The sequence below is a fragment of the Fundulus heteroclitus genome, chromosome 17, assembly GCF_011125445.2.
Source record: "Fundulus heteroclitus isolate FHET01 chromosome 17, MU-UCD_Fhet_4.1, whole genome shotgun sequence".
Taxonomy (NCBI): domain Eukaryota; kingdom Metazoa; phylum Chordata; class Actinopteri; order Cyprinodontiformes; family Fundulidae; genus Fundulus; species Fundulus heteroclitus.
This window is the reverse complement of record NC_046377.1, coordinates 13,445,939-13,467,929: the sequence shown is the minus strand read 5'-3', so window position 1 is coordinate 13,467,929 and position 21,991 is coordinate 13,445,939. Positions and strand designations below refer to the sequence as shown.

The window sequence follows — 21,991 nt, the reverse complement described above, 5'->3', positions numbered from 1 at the left end:
TTTGCATTTATATAGATTTAAAGATGACAATTGATAGCAATGCATGAAAAATGTATTTATTTTACATAAAGTTAAGGTGAACTTTGGCTCTTCTAGTTCAAAGGGCAGCACAGGTAGCCCTTCGTATGAACACACCACCAAAGTAGCTCTCAGTTTCAAAAAGGTTGGTGACCCCTGTCAGCATGTTTGAGGTTTAGTTTGCACATACTTATATACAATATTTGACATATAATCAAACATTTGCTGCAGCGTTTTGATCTGTATCGATATGAGAATTCTACAGTGAATTCATACCCATCCACACTATTCCTGTTTCTAAATATTATTCTTGCAGTTTTCTGTATTTGAGTGAACAGTTGTAGTGGATCCTTTAAGCCTCACTATCCTGCCCATGGAGAGTATACAGTAACATTTTTGTCAGCACTAAATGTGGCAGGGGCACACCAGGCCCCAACAGTGTTTGTTGAGGTTATCGGTATGACTGCTGTATAGGAAAGGGTACATTTGCCCTTTGGGATTAAATAACCTGCTACAGAAGCATGCAACATGACCAACCAGGGAAGTATGTCAGGATCCTATTGTGGACTTCACCTCAGCCTTCAATACTAACAACAAGACATCCTAACCAGAAGCTCACCCAGCTCATGGTTCTGGACCACACAGCGTCCAGACGGACCGGCAGCAGCAGGTGAGACTGGGGCGCATCCTCTTCCTCCTCAGCAACCCTGAGTCCTTTTCTCTCTGTACGCAACCAGCTGCACCTCAGCGGACCCGTTTGTAAAGCTTCTGAAGTTGGAGGACGACACCGTTGTGACTGGTCTGTTCCAGGATGCCGATGAGTCTCCATACAGCAGGACTCCCCCCCACACTGGCTCCCTCACCGTCCTCAACTAAACTGTCTGTACTGAGGATCACTTCCGGCTACCGGGAACCACCTTTGTCGGGATCTGAGCTGGTCCTCACACAGACGCTGCTCGGAAAGAAAGCCGCCAGAGACTGCACGAGAAGTTTTCTGCACATCCATCACTGTGTTGGTCCGCTCGTCCACAAAACAGGTACAAGACCAAACTGCAGCAAACATTCAGGTCTGCAGAGACGGGTCTAGAGTGAAGAAAAGTTCAGCTAACTCCTCAAACTCCACACATCCTGAATTCAAACCGTTTTGATTGTTACCTTCAGGTTGTCGCTATAGAGCACTGTTTACTAAAACCAGACACCAGAGGCAGTTTCTTCCCCCAGGCTGTCTCCCTGATGAACACTTAACAGTGGGTGTGCCCAGACTGACACCATGCTTATTTGCACCTATTTAATAGTCTTTTGTTTAAAATGTATGCATTCGAATTCACATGAAAATATTGTGAGAGCAAAGTGGAAAACAAAGTCAAGTTATGAAGAAACTTGCTGATTAAAACTGACTGTGACGTCCAGAAGAAATAAAAATTGTGAACTATTCCCCCTCTTGGCTTGTGGTTGGATCTGTGGGAAAAGGACATGTGTAACAAGCTCCACCCCTGGGGCTGTTTTTTACCCCGCGAAGTGTCGATGTAAATGCACACGGGCATATGCATGAAAGTGACTCAAAGGCCCGTTTCCTCTCGTGTGCATTACAATCAGTCACTCTGACAGAGGGGGAAAAAAAGGGATTACTGTGGCACACGCAGCTGGAGGTCTCTCCGGGGGGTGTCCATGAAACGCACAAACACAAACACACACATATAAAAAAGGAGAAGAAGAAGAAGAAGAAAAAAAACAACGCTACGTTTCCGACTGCTGCGGGCCTGCGCCCGCTTTGATGATGCGAGGGAGGTGTCACAGCATGGGGGGCGCCATTAGAGTCAGGGACAGACGGGCAAAAGGAGACGACTCATTGGTCCTGACTGACAACTTTCTGCTTATTCCCTTCCCTGTAACCAAATTACAACCATCTTAGTTAGAACTTGTTTTTTTATCTGCATGGTTCAACATGAGAACATGTATGTGCATATCCCGCATCGTTTCACGCACCCGAGTGTAGACGTGTGTGTGTGTGTGTGTGTGTGTGTGTGTGTGTTGGTGCTCAGCGCTTATCCAATTATTTTTGAATTTCATCTAAGGCAAACGTCTGTTGCTTGCCATCTGCAGAAGACGAGGGTGGGGAACATTAAAGGAGGAGATCAGCCATAGCATCTTCACGCGGCATGCAAACAGGAAGGGACGTTTAATCTTATACACCTAATTTTACACTCCCTGTCCTGCATTACAGAAGAAAAAAAAAAGTGTTTGGGCGCAGTCTCCATGACCACGAAGAAAACAGTCGCACTAGATTTGGAGATGCAATAAAAAAAGTTTAGGAGATGCAATAAAAAAAGAAAAAAAAAAGTATAGGACAGACTCATCTGTGCAACAGAAAGCACGAAACAAACAAAAACACAGCAAAAGATGTCTTGCAGGGCTTAGGTGACGAACGATTTCTAAATGACTGACTGAGGAATAAGGGGAGTCATTAATTATTTCGCTGCCTCAAGTGGTTGAAGAACATCTGCAACTAAACCATGAATTCCTGTCCAGGGAAACAGAGCAGCATCACGCTGGGATAAGATCTAACAATTAGTCTAGATGATTTATATCACCGAATGATTCTTCAAACAGGAAAAGAATTAAATGTTACCGAGTTAATAGAAACAAAATAATGGATGACATACATACAAGAGCATCGTCACCAACTTTAACTAGTCCTCCTGGCCTCTGCTGCTTTGTTAATAAACTTCCACGTCAAACAAAGTCAGAGGAAGAACGCAGCTAGCGGAGAAAGCGATGCACTTGCTACGGTTGAGATGAATGATATCTTGCCATGGTGAGACCAAAACTTTACATGTTTGAGACCCAGAAGAGTAGATTGAAGGTCTGTTTCTACGCCCACCTAACGACAGGATGAACCAACGCACACGTTTAGAAAGTGTTGCCAGGCAGAAAAAAGAGGACTTAAATTTAAACATACAGAACAAACACGATGCACTGCAGAAGTCTTCAAACCTCTTGATGGTTTCACAATATATAAACTTCTACGTATGTTTTAAGGAACTTGCAAATAATCATGCCAAAGTAAAAAAATGGGAAGATGGTTTAAAAAATGCTACAAACAAAAGTTTAGAGCGAGACAAGGCTTTGTAGAACCACCTGTTGCCTTCAAGTGTTTGGAAGTACATCTCTAGCAGCTTTGTACATCTATAAAGTACTTTTTTTTTCTTTTTTTTACCAATTCTTCTTTTTGCCCGTTTTTTAAAAGATAGCTGAAGCTCGGTCAGACTGGACAGAAAGCATCCGCGAAGATCAATTCAGTCTTCTTAGGTCTGGACTTTGAGTATCGAGTATCTTTCTGATCTGAAAATGGCTGAATACAAGCGCATGCCACACTTTTTAAATTATTCTTTGTAAAAAGTGGTTCAAACCTATGTGTCATTTCAGCTTTTAACTTTTTGCTCTCTCTCTCTTTTTCTTCATAGTAGGTACACCTGGTCTGGCGTTCTGTTAACTGTGACATCATCCAGAGAAGACGGCTCACCCGCTACTACCATCTAATATAGAACAGATTACTAGATCAATGTGTGCTTCTGTGCTTTTTTGTCTCTCTTGTTGTGTCTCTGCTCTGTCTTCTGTAACCCCAGTCGGTCGAGGCAGATGACCGTTCATACTGAGCCCGGTTCTGCCGGAGGTTTTCCTTCCCGTTAATGGAGAGTTTTTCTTCCCACTGTCGCTTCATGCTTGCTCAGTATGAGGGATTGCTGCAAAGCCATGCACAATGCAGACGACTCTCCCTGTGGCTCTACGCTTCTCCAGGAGTGAATGCTGCTTGTCGGGACTTTGATGCAATCAACTGGTTTCCTTATATAGGACATTTTTGACCAATCTGTATAATCTGATTGAACTTGACTTTGTAGAGTGCCTTGAGATGACATGTTTCATGATTTGGCTCTATATAAATAAAATTGAATTGAATTGAATTTAATTGAATATGTAGCTCGTTGTTGTAATTAGACAAAATCTGGAAAAAAATACTTTTACAAGGCAATGCGACAGACATGGGCCTTTGTGTTCTTGAGTAAATATCGTGAAAACATATCAGAAGAGCCCTGTCCTCCAAGCAGACAGGTGAGGAGACGCCATCCATGCTGCCCACCACGGCAGAACATCACCATAGTCCGTGCACACATGCTTTGCTTTTGAGACGTCTTTAACAGATGATGTTTCAATTTGCATATGCACATACTAAAGTGGATTTGTCACAGTGAGATAGCGGAAGCTATCAAAAAATACTCCTGATATTCTCATGCTAATCTAACAGATCACACAGCTGTGGCCAGATTCAAGAAAGAAATACCTTTCTCCTTGAGAGAAAAAAAAAAGAAAAGAAGAAACACCTGCAGGAGAATGTGGCAAAAGGAAGGAGGAAAAGAAATGGACGAAAATGAAAAAAAAAAGAAAAAAAAAGTAGAAAGCAAGAAAGAAAGAAAATGGCAAAACAAGGAGAGGAGAGGAAAATGACTTGTTCATACCTGACTGCTTTTGTAATATAAAATCCAATTTGGAGAGAAATAGACGTGAGCTATGCGGGGGTGGCGGGTTGGAGGATGAGATAAGGTGGGCAGTTTTTTCCCCCCGCCGTAGCCTTGTCCCATCTCACACGGCGCACGGCTGTGTACACACACACACACACGCGCGCGCACGCGTCGCCCAGCAAACCCACGCACATGTAGTCCGCCATCAGCTCGCCAAACACTAAATAATGAACAATAAGGAGGCTGTCCCAGCATGATAAGTTACTGCCCCAGCCTTCCCATTAGTGCCACCCGCAGGAATTAATGATAATTATGTCACGTCCCTTTACCGCGCTTTTATTGAATTCTTATCTGCGAGAAGACGAAGAAAGCTGCCGTCAGGGGCGCGGGGGGGGGGGGGGGGGGGGGGGAAGGAAGTGCGTGAAGAGAGATACGGCGCTGACAAAGTCAAACCCAAATAAGAATATTTCATATTTAATTATTTCATTTTCGAGAAGAAAAGTTGCGATATGGAGCGGCAAAATAGTGCAAGTTCAATGAGCAATCAGAAGTCTGAAGCCAAAGAGTTGTGACAAAGGCTGATAAAGGTTGAAGGCCTCTTTATTCCTCTCAGAGAGGTGCATAATTTACCGCGCTCTCTGACAACGCACCTAGATATGGCAGAGAACCCAAAAAAAGTTTTTCACATATAGTTTAACCTGTTTCTTACAGAGGCGCCATATAATAATAAAAAAAAAACTTTATAACAAATATAAACTCATTCTGGGGTAGTATATTTGCAAAAACAGTTTAGAAGTTTTCCATCATGATAGGGTATCTTAATTAGCTTAAAAAACATTAAAACGGTGCCAAGAAACTTCACCATTATGCCACCATGGACAGCTTGTTCTGCTGGCATATGGCACGTTGGTACCATGGATTAATGCTGCTCAAGCCAAATTCTGACAACCATCTGCACTCTTATCAGATATGGATTATTTTATTTCACTTTTTTTAAACATACAATTTTTCTTGCAATCTAGTGTATGCCCCTTGCAGACACGTTCTTATCTTAGCCTACAGGAGCAGATCACAGATGGGTCAGCAGCCCATCATCCTTAGGGTATTACTCATCATGATTTTTAAGTAGTTTTCAAGATTTCCCTCTTTTCTGTCAACTCTCACAAAAGCCGCAGGTCCTGCATTAGTTTGAGCCTCACTTCAAATTAAGGATAAAAAGAATAAAGGCCATTGAGTTGCTGCAACAATTTAGGAAGACCTTATTGGATTTTTTTTTTTTTTTTTTTTTTGTAATTATACCTTCCAGAATGACAAAGAGCCTTAGATCTGATAAGGTTTATATTTTTGCAGTTAGTGTCTACCTCCCCAGTACAAAAACAAACCCACTCCTACTTTTAGGGACTCCTTTATTTTATTTAAAATAATTTAAAATTAAAAGAACTTAATTGACTCAGAGTAAAAAATGTAAAAATAAAAGGTGTAAAATATGCAGGTTATACAAACCCAAGGGTGCAATGGAAATGCTCTTTTTTGTGTGCGGGTGCTTTCAAAATTAGAATAAAAGTATCATAGATCTGAAAAGGTGTTTTGAAAAATCTAAGAATAATGTAGTTGAGGTCTGACCAAACAAAATATGTACAACTTTAAACTGGAGCTGATGAAATGCAGACAATACTTAATGATTTGGTGCTAAATTAAAGGTCAATTTCTGTGTTTTTTATTAACTACTAGTCACATACCAGATACCAGCAATACTTTCTTTCGGTACTAGACGGCCATTTCCACACTGTGAACATGCAAAAAAGCAGTAATACAGTCACTGGAGGGTGCAGCTAGAGATAACATTTTATTTTTATTATGATTTCAAATATTTAAGTGAAATTAAAGGAACGGTACCATTACATCATGGTAAAAAGTGCACACTTGAGAGAATTGGCATGCACATCTTGGGGAGGTCTTTGCTTAGCCAGTCGCTACAGTAAAAAATCTGATATATGATATCATTGGTTGACTAATCAAAGTCTTTAAAACAAAAATCTTTTACAAAAACTACTGGGTGGAGATGTTTTGGGACAGCCTCTTTGCATCAAAATTGGCAGCGTTTTAATCCTCTTGCAATTAGGAAGCATTTAACTTCTTACACAGCATTAACGGTACTGTGTTGTTGTGCAAGGGAATGTAGATTTACATCTTCTTAACTTTGCTCAGAATGCTAGCCAGAAATGTTCTGAGAAAACTGTGACTTCAAAAGGACTCGCAATACCTCACCTGTTCATATCTTACCACAAAACAACAAATGTCATATGCACAACCTGGTTCTTTCTGTCACTTTTACAGAAATGACAGCTTATAGCTAGAAGAAACAGATAAAAAGTGACCAGGCTGTGAATTCCTGCATACCGCTGCACAGACAGACAGAGGAAGCCAGAACTGCGTCTTGTGTGAAAAGGGTCAGACTTTTTAACTCTCTGACAGACATCACAGTTTGTTCTTATTTAACTTTTAGAAAAATCTATAAATGTTCAACAAACAGATTAAAATGAATTAATTCAATAATCACACCAACAGCACAGTATAAGGGATGAATAAAATAAATACTACAGGTTGGGGATAAATGCAGAAGAGATTAATGATGCATTAGGTGATGAGTCAGCATTGAGTAAGACTCCTGCTTGGTGGATACAGTCAAACACAAGCAGAACTAAGGAAAATAGATGTTTGCATGCATATATGTGTGTTTAAAGGGCTGTTTGACAACTCCAGTGAAGAAGGTAAGTGTTTTTTTTTTTCTTTTTCTTTAAATGTAATGAGGAGCGGGTGAGAGGTGTTGCGGCAGACACACTATATGTAGAGATGAGGAAAGACCTCTATCCACATTCCCGTGCTGTTATTATCTGAACATATCTACCAAAAAACTATAAATAATGTATAGATGTAATCCTTAACGCCGGTTAAAGTGAATGTCTGTGTCATTATCTCTTACAAATCTAAAAAAAAAAAAAACATGCAGGAAAGGCTGGATTTTCCTGCCTGCTGTCATTAACCGTATAAAGCCTTTCTGTCTGAGTCAAAGGGGAAAGTAAGGGACTGTGAAAGCATAAAATTGTTTGCACTTAATAAGTCAAACTATTGTTGTTAGAAATACTGAGTTTGCTGCAGAAGGAGTAAGCAACAACATACGCCTAGGCTGGTGTTACTGTGCCAGACATAAACAGGGAAAGTATTGCATAGGTTAGCGTCATGAATATTAGATTCAGTGCATAATTTAAGCGCCTCAACAAATCGGCGTATATGTACTCACTGGACGCCTGAGGCAGGTTGGTGAAGAAGGTCTTGAGGCGACCAGCGAGCCACTCCATGCTCTCCTGAAGGTTAGCCAGAGCCTTGAGGTCGCTGACGTCGCGCAGGATCTCGTTCTGGGGGATTAACTTATCTCCCAGGTTTCCTGTCAGCACCTCTGACTCCTTAGCGAAAGCAGCGCTGAAACGAGACAATTACAGTTCCTCACACAACTATTCCTGAATACGTTAAATATACGGCCACTGTAAGAGAATGTTTATGTGAGCAAAGACAGGGAATGAAACAGAAGTAAATAGGCTGGCGTATCATTGTCCTTCCATTTTCCAATTAAACATTACCTTGTGTTGAACCGTCACATAAAGTCTCAAGAACATTTATGAAAGTATGTGGTTGGAATGTGACAAATTGTAAAAGTGTTCAAGGTGCATGAATCATTTTGCAAGGCATATCAAAGAGATTAGGTATTATTCAAACACTATTTTGAAAAGACCTGCTTCAAAACTCTGTCACATATATGAGTTAACATGAATCAGAGCTCTCAGGTATCAAATACGTATTCTCTGGCTAACAGCATATTCGTTTCTAGTTTAAATGCTTTAAAAGACGCCAGTTTGTTAAGGTTAAAACATGACAGTGTACTGAAATAAAGGTAAGCGCATGTATCCTTCACACAGTACAATTTCTAATAATCTCAAACCCATTTGGTCAGGGATGTAGCAGTGAACTATTGCCTTGATCTCAACAGTGATTCACAGGGAAGAGGCAAAAATGGTAGTGAGTGAATGAGTAGATGGATAAATAAGATGGCACCAGGGTAGAATGTATATTTAAATGAAGTAGAATCTTTGGGGGTAAAAAAGCAAAACAGAAAACTGAGAAAAAAATGATAATTTTTTTTGTGTCCTGTCTGGCAATGTGGCATTAGGAATCGTTGTCTTAATGCCAAAAACAGCCCAACAGATTTTAGTTTCACATACCGCTTTTGCCGTAGTGTTTCGCTTGATTTATGCATGCAAGTAGCTTTATTACAATTTATGCAGAGAATATTTCATGTTATATGGACACTAAAACAAGAAGGCAGAAGTGAAAAAAAGGAGAAAAGGTGAAAAATAGAGAAGAGAAAAGGGGGAGAATGATACAACATCCTCAGTGTGCTTCTTCACCTGCAAAGAGAGATGTAAACATAACAGCACATCCAGCCGATAAAGTATTACAGATACAATCAAGTAACGCGTTGGTACCATCACTGAAGTATTATTTAATACGACATGTTTAAAGTGACAGCTGAAGATAATAATAGGGGTTTTCTGTATAGAAGTCTGTAAGTACCTGGATCCAAGCACCTGTAGGTGTTTGTGAGAGTGCACTTGTGTATGTGAGGTTTATCCATGAGAAAAATGGTCAGTAGAGGTTGTGAGGAGCCAACGACCCCCCCCCCCCCCCCCAAAAAAAAAAACATTTAGAAGACAGCAAAACAAAGATGTACAACGTGATGAAAATAAAAGACGCATTTTACTTGAAATCACTTGTGGTTGAAGAATGACTGTGAACAAAAAAAAAAAAAAGACAGATGGTGAGAATCGGGAGAGTTAGGTAACCATGGTACCACAAACTCAAGACATATGGACTGGCCTCCAGAGTCATCAGGATGTCCACAAATTCAAGATCCTCCGAATGACAGATGGGTTAAAAAGAAGACAGAAACACGACTAACAGGCAGGCGTATTTAGCTGATTAACTGGGCTTTAATAAAGCACTGGGCTGAGAGCGGGGCAGCGGTTAATCCACCGTTTCACCGCGATGAAAGCGTCTCAAATCAGACAGCCGGTTGGTCTTTTTTCGTGCCGTTGCCATCTCTGAGCTGCTCTGTATGTTTGTGTCTAAAAATAAAATAAAAAGCAAGAGAGAGAGGGACGGAAGCAGGGTGCACACAACAGATTGACTTTCTCTGCCAAATGATCAAATTATTTACTTTACCATTCCCCTACAAGCCTCGGTGTTCCCTGCAGAGGACGCACATTCAAAGGCTACTTTGATAAGACTCAAACCACTTTTCTGTTCCTCACTGACTCTCCTTATTTTTCAGGTTTTGTCATTCTACTTCACTTTCTTCAGATACAGGGTGCCTCAAAGAGCAATCGTGACTCTTTTCATAGGTATTATCGCAGATTAAAAGGAAAACAGAGGTTTGCATAAGTTCTCTGCAGACGAGTCCTAATAACTTCTTTCCTCCTGACAGTGTTTAGTGCGTACCGTGTAAAGTCCTCTTCGTCTTCCCTCTTCTGTCGCGTCTGTCTGGGCAGCGTCATGTTTGCCCAGTTTGGAAGGGACTGGAGGAGACGGGTGATGTCCTCATCTTTAGCCCAGGAGGCGCTGATCGTCAGCTTTTCCTCACACTGGACTATGGCCCTGAGGGGACACAGGTGGAGCCACATAAACTAAGACATCTTAAGATTCAACAGTTTTAATGAGAAAACTCAGAAAGCTTCAAAACAAATTGATTGCCCTCGAAATTCTCCAACTTTTCTGAAAATTCTTCTAAATCATGTACAGAATTGGTGCATTTATACTTGATCTTATTTAATAATTAGATGAACATAAAGTCAAAACTACGATGGAAAGGTATAATTTAAAGCATATCGTTTTGATTGAACGGCCTAGTCAAAGTCTAGACCTAAATTCAATTGGGAATCTGGAGCAAGATTTAAAAATTTGAGGTCATCTATCTCGTCATCCAATCTGACTCTGCTTAAGCTCAGCAATGTCTCAAAAAAAGAAAATTCACCACTGTAACACGTGGTGATAATAAAGATTCTTTATTGTAAAGAACAACATGCAAAAATTACCCCAAAATAAGTAAATCCGGTACATTCCCCAAAAAGGGTTGAGCTTTAATAGTAAAACTTGGTCTACTAAGGCCAGATAACTCAATTCAAATACACCCTAAATAGTTTTTTAGATTTATTTTGTATAGAAAAGTTAAAATGTTGGTCTATCAGTAAAAATCCAAGGACATATATCTAATAAGCTTCAAGGTTTTGAATACTTTTGTAAGGCAGTTAAAATAGTAAACTGCACACTATATCAAAGTGCATAAAAATACAAATAGCCATTTAGACACAGTCTGCAGACCTGGTCTTCGTTGCTCAGGGGCCCCAAAGAGACTTAGAATGACCTGTGACCCTGACCACATGGGCTCCCATCAAGTTATTTCTTCTGTGTCTAGCGCAGTTTATTAATCTTTATCTCCCACCATATTTTCTGGGCTTTTCTTTACCTAGAAAGTTGTTTGTTGATCCTAGGGGAGCACAAAGGAAGAGTACTTCAAAGCAAACATTTGTTTCTTTACCTATAGGCTGTGTTGCAGATTTCCTTGTAATCCTTGAGTTTGTCACAGACCATCTCCAGGAACTGGTTGGAGTAGGCACTCAGATCCTGCATCAGGCTCATGAGGTCCTGGATGGACTTTTCCACAACCACAGTGCTCTAAATGCAGAGAGAAAAGCGAATAAATATTAGCAGGAGGGATGCTTACTATGTGCTTTTCCTTTAAACAGGGAAAGCAACACACTTGTCATTTCGAAATTATATTTGTCTTTGAAAAGCTGGTCAAAAACTAAGGTCAGGCTGTAAAAAAAAAAAACAAGAACAATAGAACAGATTGGATGGGTGGATGAATGAATGAGTGAACGGACAGATGGATGTATTGAGTAGAAGGACAGAGATGAATTGATCAATGGATGGATGGATAGATGATTACATTGTTGAACGGGGAGATGGACAAAAACACAAAAAGAGTTGGGGGAACTACCAGACAGATGAACAGATATATGGGTGGATGAATAGATGGATAGGTTGATGGACAGATGAATGCACAATCAGATAGACAGACGGTCTATATTGTTTATGACGATACAGCAAAGATGAGCAGAGAAGCCACAACTTAATGCATTTGACACTTCTCCCTCAGACCATCATACAGGTTTGTAGCTGAAATAACATCTCATATGCTAGTTTCATTTAGGTGACTGAGGTATTGTGTCAGCTAATTTTACTTTATGATCCACACCTGGAAAACTCTTTAAGTTTTGACCCCTCCAGGCAGACGAACAAACTAATACATGCAGAAAGGAAAAACATGGACTAGATTTTATGGTAGTGTCGGGTCGGATCAAGTCTGCTGTAACGGCAACGCGACAAGAAGTCCTCCAACTTCTGTGCATGTCACCTGCGGCCGGAAAGATGACTAGTGCTGGACAACTTGTCAGAAGTCCTAATGCTGCTAGACGAATGGATGATTCTTTGCGGGTAAGCGAATCGGTGTGTGTGCACCTATCTGTTCGGTTTGAACTTCTGTGCTGTGTGATTTCGGAGTATCAAAGTGATGCGTGTGTGTGTGTGTGTGTGTGTGTGTGTGTGTGTGTGTGTGTGTGTGTGTGTGCATCCGCATTTTTCACGATGCACCCATCACCAGAAGCCACGGCAGAGCGGTGACAGCAGCCATTACAGATTAGCCACTCCTGCGTGACTAATAGCTGGCCCAGGAACAGGAAAGCAGCTTCATATACCCACACACACACACACACACACACACACACACACACACACACACTTACACACTCATGCAAGCACAGAGAGGGGGCCAAACCTTTCAAAACACACACCTTCGAGCAACTCAAAAGCTGTTAAATAAGATAACAAGTCAGAATCATCCAGTTTGCCTATTCCACACACTTAGCCAATCTATCTTATATCTCTAATGATAATAATTACTCACTATAACTGTTGAGATCGGCAACAGGCCTCTCTGCAAATGGCAGTCACTGTAATGGCAGAAGTGCCACCTCTCTCTACAGACGGGAAAGATTTTGATTCAGCTCACTACTTCGCCTGTGAGAATTTAACGTGGACTTCCTCCGATTGTACAGAAAATGGAAAACTTCATAGTTTAGTCAAATTAAATGGAAATTACCTTTAGGAGATAGAGAGTAAAAAGTCTGACAAATGCAGAATAGAAGCACATGACCTAAACCAGACTTATCCTTTATTCCCAATTATAAAGGGTGATGAATGGGAAAATATGTAGTCAGTGTAATGTCAACAACATTAAAATGTAAACAGAGGAGAAGTAGCATACAAGGATTTGGGGCTGTGTAATATTTAATTATGTTAAAAAAAAAAAAAGCTCATATTTGGTTTGGAGATGGACTTTTCAGGGTTTTCTCAGTCGGGACCAATTTCCGATTGTTTGGGATGTCGGACCAGCTGATTTCAATTAGATATGTGACAAGAACACAAATTAGTTAAAAAATGTTCTGCGGTTTCTTTATAAAAGTAGTAGTTTAGAACTGAAGTAATGGTCCAAAAACAAAAAGGGACCCCTGGCATGACAAAATAATATTAATATTAATAGCCCGTCTCCGTTTCTGTGTCTCCTTCATTCATTTTGTCACAAGCAGACGACAATGCACACACACAAACAGCAGCTGCTCCACTGAGAAATGTAATGATCCATAGCACCGCGCATATCCACAGAGCGCTAACCGTGGCCTCGTCTCTCTGCCTGTAGAGCAGCCTTTACTGTCCATGCCTGACTCCCGGTCAGCCTGCCAGGGTGGGAAGAATCACACACACCCTGCAGGGGAGCTTGCTGCTAGGGTAGTTAATGCCCCCGGCAAATAAAAAAGTTGGGAGGCAGAAATCTCATTCTGTTGCAGAAAAGCAATTGCTGCCTCCCAAAAAAGCAACCGTGAATAGAATCCAATAGAATAGACTATCGTGTCCAGAACAAACCATCCAGGAATACGATTCATGAAGATGTACAATGCAACTAACGGCTGTGCATTGATAAGAAGCCAACATGTGGATTAATGTGTAAAAGAAAAGCACAGCAAAAACTGGCAGGAAACGATTTCTGCTTAATAATCCCTGACAGGTTACTGGCCAGTCAGAAACTTAAACATAAGATCAAATGTACTCATCACACCCAAGACAGCAATGTTCTTCATGTGGATGCTGTTACTGAGTGAAGAAGACCCACCATTAGATATTTGTAATATAATGAGGTGTTTATCAATAAAGTCAGAGAAAGTATAGAGATGTAAGGAAGCTATTTAAAATGAAGATTATTTTTTTGTGACATGTCAAGGCAGGTCTGCGAAAAAGCGATTGAGAGCAAGACTGCAAATAAGACGGCTAGCAAAGATGTCCTGTTTTATCCTTCTGAGCTGTCAGGGGGATGTGGACTTAAGTTAATCAGGATATTGTGTGGTTGTTATTGCGGAAGCCGTAACATTTAAATTAAAGAGTATTTAAAAATACATTGCAGTCTTTTTGGCAAAGGATTGCAAAGGACTGCATGTCGAACTCCCACAAACACAAATCGAAAAAAACAAACAAAAAAAAGGATCCAAAAGATGGCTTCCACGGGACAGTTGCAAAGTGGACACCCGTGCTGACCTGACATTTGCCGAATAAACATCTTGATGGTTCCAAGACTTTCGGAAAAAAGTTTCTGTGGACTTGATACAAAAGTAGAACTTTTAGGGAGGTGTATGTGTCACCTTACGCCGAGCTTAAACCAGCATTCAAAGGCCAAGACGCAACAAACTGTCCGATCCGACAGAAAATCCGATCGTACGAAGTTGTAGCAATTACATCTGGTTGAAGTGAATGGAGCCGGCAGACTCGCTTTCAGTTCCAAGTAACCGTGTCTGCTTAATTCTGACCAAGGTAGACCCCTTTTCTATTTTGGCTTTGATATTTTTTACAACTATTACCATACATTACTGTATTTTTTACAACTTCTTCAACAGTAAAGAAAAATTGTGAAAAAAAAGGTAAAAAAAAAATCAACATCGCAGAAAGGAAACATAACTGGTTGCTTACTTGTTCAGAAACACTCTTTTAGATAGTATAAATAAATAATAGACATGCAAAACATTACTTGGTGCTTTCAGACATTTTAAAAGTGCAAATACATCAAAAAAATTCAACAAAGCAGAAAGAATAAAACTAAACTGGCTGCTACTGTTTAAGAAAATGTCAGTTTTGTAAGTAAAATAACTACCATATTTGTTTTAAGAAACAACAATTGGTGATTAGTCATTTATTGCAGGTGGCATTATGATTTTGGGACTTTCTAGATCAAATATTTTCACCTTGTGGCTCAAAACGTCACATGCAGCAATGACTTGTGGGTAATACACATCAGTGAAGTCTGCATCAAAGTGTGGATCGAGGGCGCAAAGGGGTCGGGTCGAAAGACCACTCTGGAGAATCAGGAGACACTACGCGCACACACCCTCAGCGTGAACGTGTATTTGAGGGTAACAAGGATGGAAGTATGAGTATTGGGACAGGGCCAAAATATCTGAACTGTACTGTACTAAATTTCCAGCCAGGTTCATCGAAACCACACAGCTCAATAAACAATCAATAATCAACAATTAATAAAACATTTTCATAAACAGTGTGTTTACCTAGGGTAAACAAAAGTACAGAAAAGTACAGAAAACAGGTAAGAAAGCAAAACAGCAATTTTCTTTGAGCTTGTTCGAGCAGCAACTGCAGCTTTATGGTATGTTTCGCATGCACAGCGGTGAACATCGGGTTTGCTGCGAGTCACCGTGTCATCAAATAGAAGAAGCTTCTATCTGCTTGTCTGTTCAGCTCAACATGGTAAACTGGGATTTTAACAAGTGAGTCGCGGTGCTGCATTTAATGGGGAAAACCGAAGAACAAAGCCACCCACAAACCTCTAAAGAGCATTCCTTACGCTCCGTCTCCACTGCGCTCCTTCACCGTACCTCCCAACAACAACCATTCCCTGATTGGTTGCCGCCACACAATTTGACAGAAAAGTTCAGATTTTTGAACTCCAACGATAGTCACTGCAACACTAACCAACAGAATTCACCGCTGGCTGGTTCAACGCTTCATTTCCATAGGGATAATACGTAAATCCAACGTTCACGTAGTGGACACCACGGTCGGTCCAAACGTACCGTTCCGTTGACATCTCGGCTCGTTCATGCGGGCAGACTTTGCAGTACAAACTCTCGCGACGATATTCAATCTCGCTAGTCCGGTGGTGCGTAGAGATATCCTCTATTCCAGACAGTAGGTCAGGAAAAAAATCTGTACGGATCTGTCCGTCGGATCGGACGGTTTGGCATATCTCGGCCTTCAGAGGAAGAACGTCATACCAACAGTTAAACATAGAGGTGGTAGTGTGATGGTCTGGGGCTACTTAGGGTGTGGATGACTTGTTGTAGTTAATAGAAACATGAATTTTGCTCTGTCATAAAAGAGCTAAAAAGGGGAAAGTACCTTTTAGTGTGCACTGTAGGTTTGTGTAGTCAGTTTTATACCTACATACTTAAACAGCAAACGGGCATAAATGGGAAGCAACCGGACTTTCGTTCAGTTCTTTCTGAAAACATTTCTGACACCTATCCAGGAGTCTTTGTCAATCCTGGTGGCTCGCACTTGAGCAACCTGCATATGGAGCACTGCTGTTTTTAAAGGACATGGAGGCCCCTCCTCCCTGGCTCATTCTAAGTTAGATGCAAATCAACCTTTCGGAGAGAGGCTGCAAAAACACAAGCAGAAAACCAACAAATGGTGTTTGTGTGAGACGTGACGCATTTTTAAGACATTACTGATATGACATTATTAAATGATAATAACTTAACACAAATGCGCAATAAAAACGCCTTCCAGTGATTCCGAGATGTGTTGCTACATTTTCAGAGTCATAATGAAAAATGTTTACTCAATCAAATCATGGGTAAGTAAAGGGGAAATAATATTCTATGATTAAATGTCTATGGCGTGGTCAAAAAGTTTATATGCTACATAATTTATAACAGCGTCCTGCAGTGCTCATGTCACTGCTTTGAGGCTGCAGAATACAATAGTGGGCCCGGCTGGTGAATGGAGAAGAGTAAACAATGGCTACCCGATTCATTACTCCTGCTCTAACAAATGCTCCTGCACTCAGCTCCCTTGTCTAATTTGCTCATTTATTCCAGCCATTCGTCTTAGGCTGCAGCAATCATTAAAAAGTAATCAAGGAACAGATTGAGAAAGGGAGGGCTTTGAAGGAGACCTAGAGTGTGCTGGAGAAAGCAACCTCGCTTACATCTCCTCTATCTTGTTTGACTGTTATATAGAATATGTCATGGAGGCTTCTTCATCTCCAGTCTTCCTCCTTTCTAATGTTTCAAGCTTAAAGGTCAACATGCTGCGGATCCACGTGAGAAACACCCGTATGTCTTATTTAATTCCCCCTTTCCGGTATTTTATTACTCTGCAACTGCGCTTGGTTGCACGTTGCCTCTACTCTTTTACACCATTTGTACATAAACACACAGAAAATTAGAGTTTGCAAATGGATCTCGGAGTTTGCCGGGGTAAACTCCCGTTGAGAAATGAAGGCTGCGGCAATGCTGGTTTAATGACAGCAACAAGGCAGCATCCCAAATGGCATCCGAGTGGAAAAATCTGCTAATGCATGGACGTCGCCACAGAAACCACCCCGGGTTTGTGCTAAAAGTAGTCATTTTCTTTGGTGGAACATGGGAAAAAGCCATTATTGTGGCGAGAGAACGGGGATGTTATTGCTGCTGCTGAATTCTGTTGGCTAAATCGGCCATCCTCTAAAATAGAAGGGTTTAAAATAAGCGTCATTTTACTAACCCAGGCAAATTTTAAACCGCCTGATCACAACCGGCACGGAAATGAGAGTGTTGTGTTGCTTCTGTAATACATTTTCTTGTCTGCATCGGAAATGGATCATGGATTTTCCCATTAAACCAGCTGGGTGCCCCTCAAGGTTTTGCTGAGGTCGGAGTCTTTAACCCTGCACAGCCTCGCCGTTTCACCCACACCCTGACCTTAAACCACTGACACGTGTAATGCCTCTGCAATGCCACTCACATGGTTGGCCAAGGGTTGCCAAAAAAAATACACACTCAGCAAAGCAAGCAAACTCCCACACATCAGGAGCACATGCAGAGATAACCCCGGTCCCCTCCCCTTTCCCCCCCCCTACAAAGATTGTCCCTCTCCTGAGTAAAGAGGAGGTGGGCATGAGTGGGACATGGGCTTGACAGATCATTCATCAATGTCACTGTGGAGCCGTTCTCCAAAGACTCCCCTGACACACACCGGATGGCATTCATTGCTTGTGCTAACTCAACTGCAACACACGGCTCTTTGAATGTGCACGCATGTAAGTGGGTTAACATTTTCCCATGTTATCGCAAAATTCCTTCAATATACTTGATTCTGATGTTGTGTGACAGACAAACACAATGATTGTTAAGTGGAGAGAGAAGGACACAGATGGAAGACTTTTGGGGTTTGTCTCCACCAGCTTCGCACATCTAGAGGCTCACGTTTTTCTTTCCATATTCTCCTTTGTAAAATGGCTTAAACTCTGGTTCAAAATCTTTAAAGAGTAATTTTACCAGCGTCACAGTTTCTCATTTAGATTTAGGTCTGGATTTTGACTGGTCCATTCTAACAAGAATGTGCTTTGGGCTAAATCATTCCATCGTAGGTCAGGTTTTAGAGGCAATCCTGTTAAACCTCTAACAGAACTGCCCGGTATGTAGCTCCATCCATGTTCACATTTAATCTAAGCAGCATCCCTGTCCCTGCTGATGAAAATGCTATACTACCACCACCGTGTATTACTGTTTTAGTAGTGTGTTCATGATGATTTGCAGTGATTTTTCTCATTTTGCCTTTGTGTCTTTGTGACTCATTTGTCGCATCTTGTATGGAGACCGAAATGCTACATACTCGTCTCATCGGACCAGTGCCTGTTCTTGAGTCTGTGTGCTGTGTCTCCCTCCATGTCCCATGGCAAACTTGAAAACCAAAGGCCAAATTTATATTATGGAAAGCAAAGTCAAGTCAACAGAATCTCTTATTCTGCAGCACCTCTTGAGTGCTTCTCTGATTGCATGGCCTGTCAGTTTCAGAGGACAACAATATCTTGGAGGGCTTGCAATTGAATTGAGCTGTGATTTGTGCCCTGTTTAATGCTTGGGATATTGTTTTATAACCTATTTTCGCAGAACTCATATTCACTACTTTATCCTTACCAGTGTGCTCTTTGTTCTTCCTAATACTGTTAATGTTCTCCAACCAAACCCTGGGCCTTATATATATTATTTATATATATATATATATATATATATATATATATATATATATATATATATATATATATATAAATAAATTATAATTATATTTAGATACTTTTTTGTCCCTGTCACAATAAGGCACTACTAAGAGCAATAATCCCAATAATTTGCATTGCAGTTTGAGGTTGTACAATGTAAAAAGGAGGTTCTCAAAGCTTTGCAAGACTTTGCAATTAAATGTCCTGCTTTAGCATTAAAGCAAATAACTTTTTCTTCCTATATTATTCTACTTCTATGTGTTTTTTTAAAATAAAATAAAAATCTGATAATTTTCTTTTTCTCTAGCGTAAATCTTTGGTTTTGTGGTCTCAATGGTTTTCACTTGCCAATTACATGGTCTACCAGTGCCTCTGAAGTAAAATGTCACTCTAGAGCCACAAATTAAAACAAATGAATCAAATTATAGAGTTGAATTTTGCACGTTTAGAATAAAATAAAAAGGTATGTGTGCAAACTGTGAATCTTACATTTTCTATGTTGGAGTACAAAGGCTTTGAAGCTAAAGCAAGAGGGTGTTAATGTCATGAAGACAAAAGGTCAGGGTTTTTTGATATCAGCAATAAAAGAACAGCTAAAATGTTGCCTATGATTTTAATCTCAACCTTGCTTCCTATAGTTTGCAATAACCTGTTTTGTAATGAAAATATCCTGCTATTTATTTTTTAGGTGTGTATAAATGCCTCTGTCCATCTATGGCATTGGTAGATTTTTAGTGATATACGGTTGTTAGTATGTTATTTTGCAAAAAACAACAACATTTTATCAAGACAGTTAAACCTTCAGTATACACATGAAGTAGAAATGCACTTTCGAACGCTCTTAATTATTGTTTTTAAAGAGACATTTTAACAAGAACTGATATTGGTTCATCTCTATTAAAGTTTATGCACTTTTTCTATAGAGCTTTGCTTTTGCACATCCTCTGATTTCCTATTTGTGGAAACAACATAATCTAATCTTAAAATTCTGTTACAGCGTCTGAATTGGTGTGCCAACTCAAGAAGAGCAATAAAACAATGAGAACAAATATTTATCATGTCTGAACAGATGCATCTTAAATTGCCTCTCAGGTTGAAAGGCAGGCCTGTGGAGGCACACAGCAATAGGTAACAGAAACCCATTCTCACCAATATCTGTGTTTAGATCCAACAGTTAAAACTATATTTTATTGTGCTTGTACATCATCCAATGAACCGTTCAGGCTTGAGGAGGTAAAAGCTACAGTATGTTAGGCAGAGCAGTATGGCAAAATGAGACACGCCCAGTCTCTGGCTGGACTAAACTGGCTGGAGTTTTTAAAAAAACACACATTTTCTTTAACTCCGAACATCGCTTTTAGCGTTGCAAGTGTTCTAATTAAGAGATGAGGAGCAATATCACACTTGAACGAATACAGATGGGCTTTTATATCACACACACCCCATCTTCACCCACGCACAAAAAACAAGTGCAGGGTGAAAATATGGCGCTTCTGCATATGCTAATCCTGGGAATCACCCTAGGGTTCAGATTTGCCATTTAAATCCCTACAGTGACCCAAGTTCCTCCTTAATAATCATCATATAATCTCCTTGTTTTTCTCCCTACACCTGGTATGGTATAATTACTTTTTTCAGCGGAAGAAAGATGAGCATGCTTACCATTTCTTGTGAATTATAATAAATTATGCACAACAAGAACAGGATTAAGCCATCTGTGCTTAGTGTGAGTGACTAAAAACTTTGAGAGACTTGACACGAGCCTGAAAGACGAGTTATATTTTGTCAACTTGTTTAGTGAGGGCTGCATGTTCCTTTGTGCGCTCCATTAGCCCCACTGGTGGCTCGTGCATTAACTCACTCACACAAACATGCTCACAGGAACATAAAAGAATGTCATTTGCAAACTCAGAGCACTAACTTGCTGTAAAAAACTCAAGCTGTTCCTTTTATCAGGCACCCCGAGCCAAAAACTTTCCTTCATTCTTGTAGACCAAAGGGCATCTTTGTCATAGAGCTGACATTTCAACTTTCTTCCCTCTAACCGACTCAGTCAAAAGGCAAAGATTATGTCTTGTTACACACAGAGACTCTGTCTGGGGTAGAACTGCATGATGTGAACCTCTACTACCTTTGGCAGTAGCTGCTCAGGCATTTGTTTTTCTCTTTGCACTGCCTTGCAAGATGACGTACATCTCTGTATATTTTTAGTTGTTTTACATAACAACACAGTGGTATACATACATCAAATGCACAAAGCAAAGCAAAGCTATGGCACGTTTGAGGGAAAATGGAACATCTCGTTGGCTGAAGCAGGCTGGAGGCCTAGGGCAGCTGGGTCTGAGCCTCAGGAGTACATGTGTTTGGTATGAGATAACCAGGAAAGGGTAGGTGGTAAGGGGCAGCTCCACCTTAAGCAGCCAGGAGGGAGGCACAGATGAAAAGCGGCTTTAAGATTAGCGATGTAAATAAAAAGAAAACTTATCGGGCTTCGGGGACATTTGGTAGGTTCTGATACATTAAATCAACTTTGGACAACTGGATTAAATACAGTGCATCACCGAAGTACTGATACCCTTTAAACCTTTGCACATTTTGTCACTTTGCATTCACAAACTTAAACAAGCACTTTTCTGTGTGTTCGTGTGTAGATATACTACTACTAGTACTACTACTATGCAATAGTATCCACCCCCCTAACTACAGTGTAACTTCCTGCTGGAAGGTGAACCTCCAACCCAGTCCCAAACCTTTTTCAGCCTCCTTTCTCAGCTTGTAAAAATAAAACAGCAGCCATGACTTCTCATTACTGTCACATAACAATGGCTTTCTTACTGACAATCAGTTCATGTGGGCGACTGTGGCTTGGCGGGTAGAGCAGTTGCCATGCAATCAGAAGATTGTGGGTTTGATTCTAGCGTCCCCCTGTCACATGTCACTATGTCCCATGACACTTAAA

The 21,991-nt window shown here is 40.6% G+C and overlaps 1 protein-coding gene across 1 annotated transcript in view; it reads right to left on the bottom strand.

Moving 5' to 3' along the window:
- Window positions 1-7,836: 7,836 nt before the first annotated feature.
- exoc4 (exocyst complex component 4) overlaps window positions 7,837-21,991 on the bottom strand; it is a gene marked incomplete at its 3' end in the record, with an annotated part of 134,430 nt that continues 120,275 nt past the window's right edge. The window contains 3 exon segments of the mRNA XM_036149141.1: window positions 7,837-8,015; window positions 10,089-10,244; window positions 11,185-11,321. Coding sequence (XP_036005034.1) covers window positions 7,837-8,015; window positions 10,089-10,244; window positions 11,185-11,321 — 472 coding nt within the window.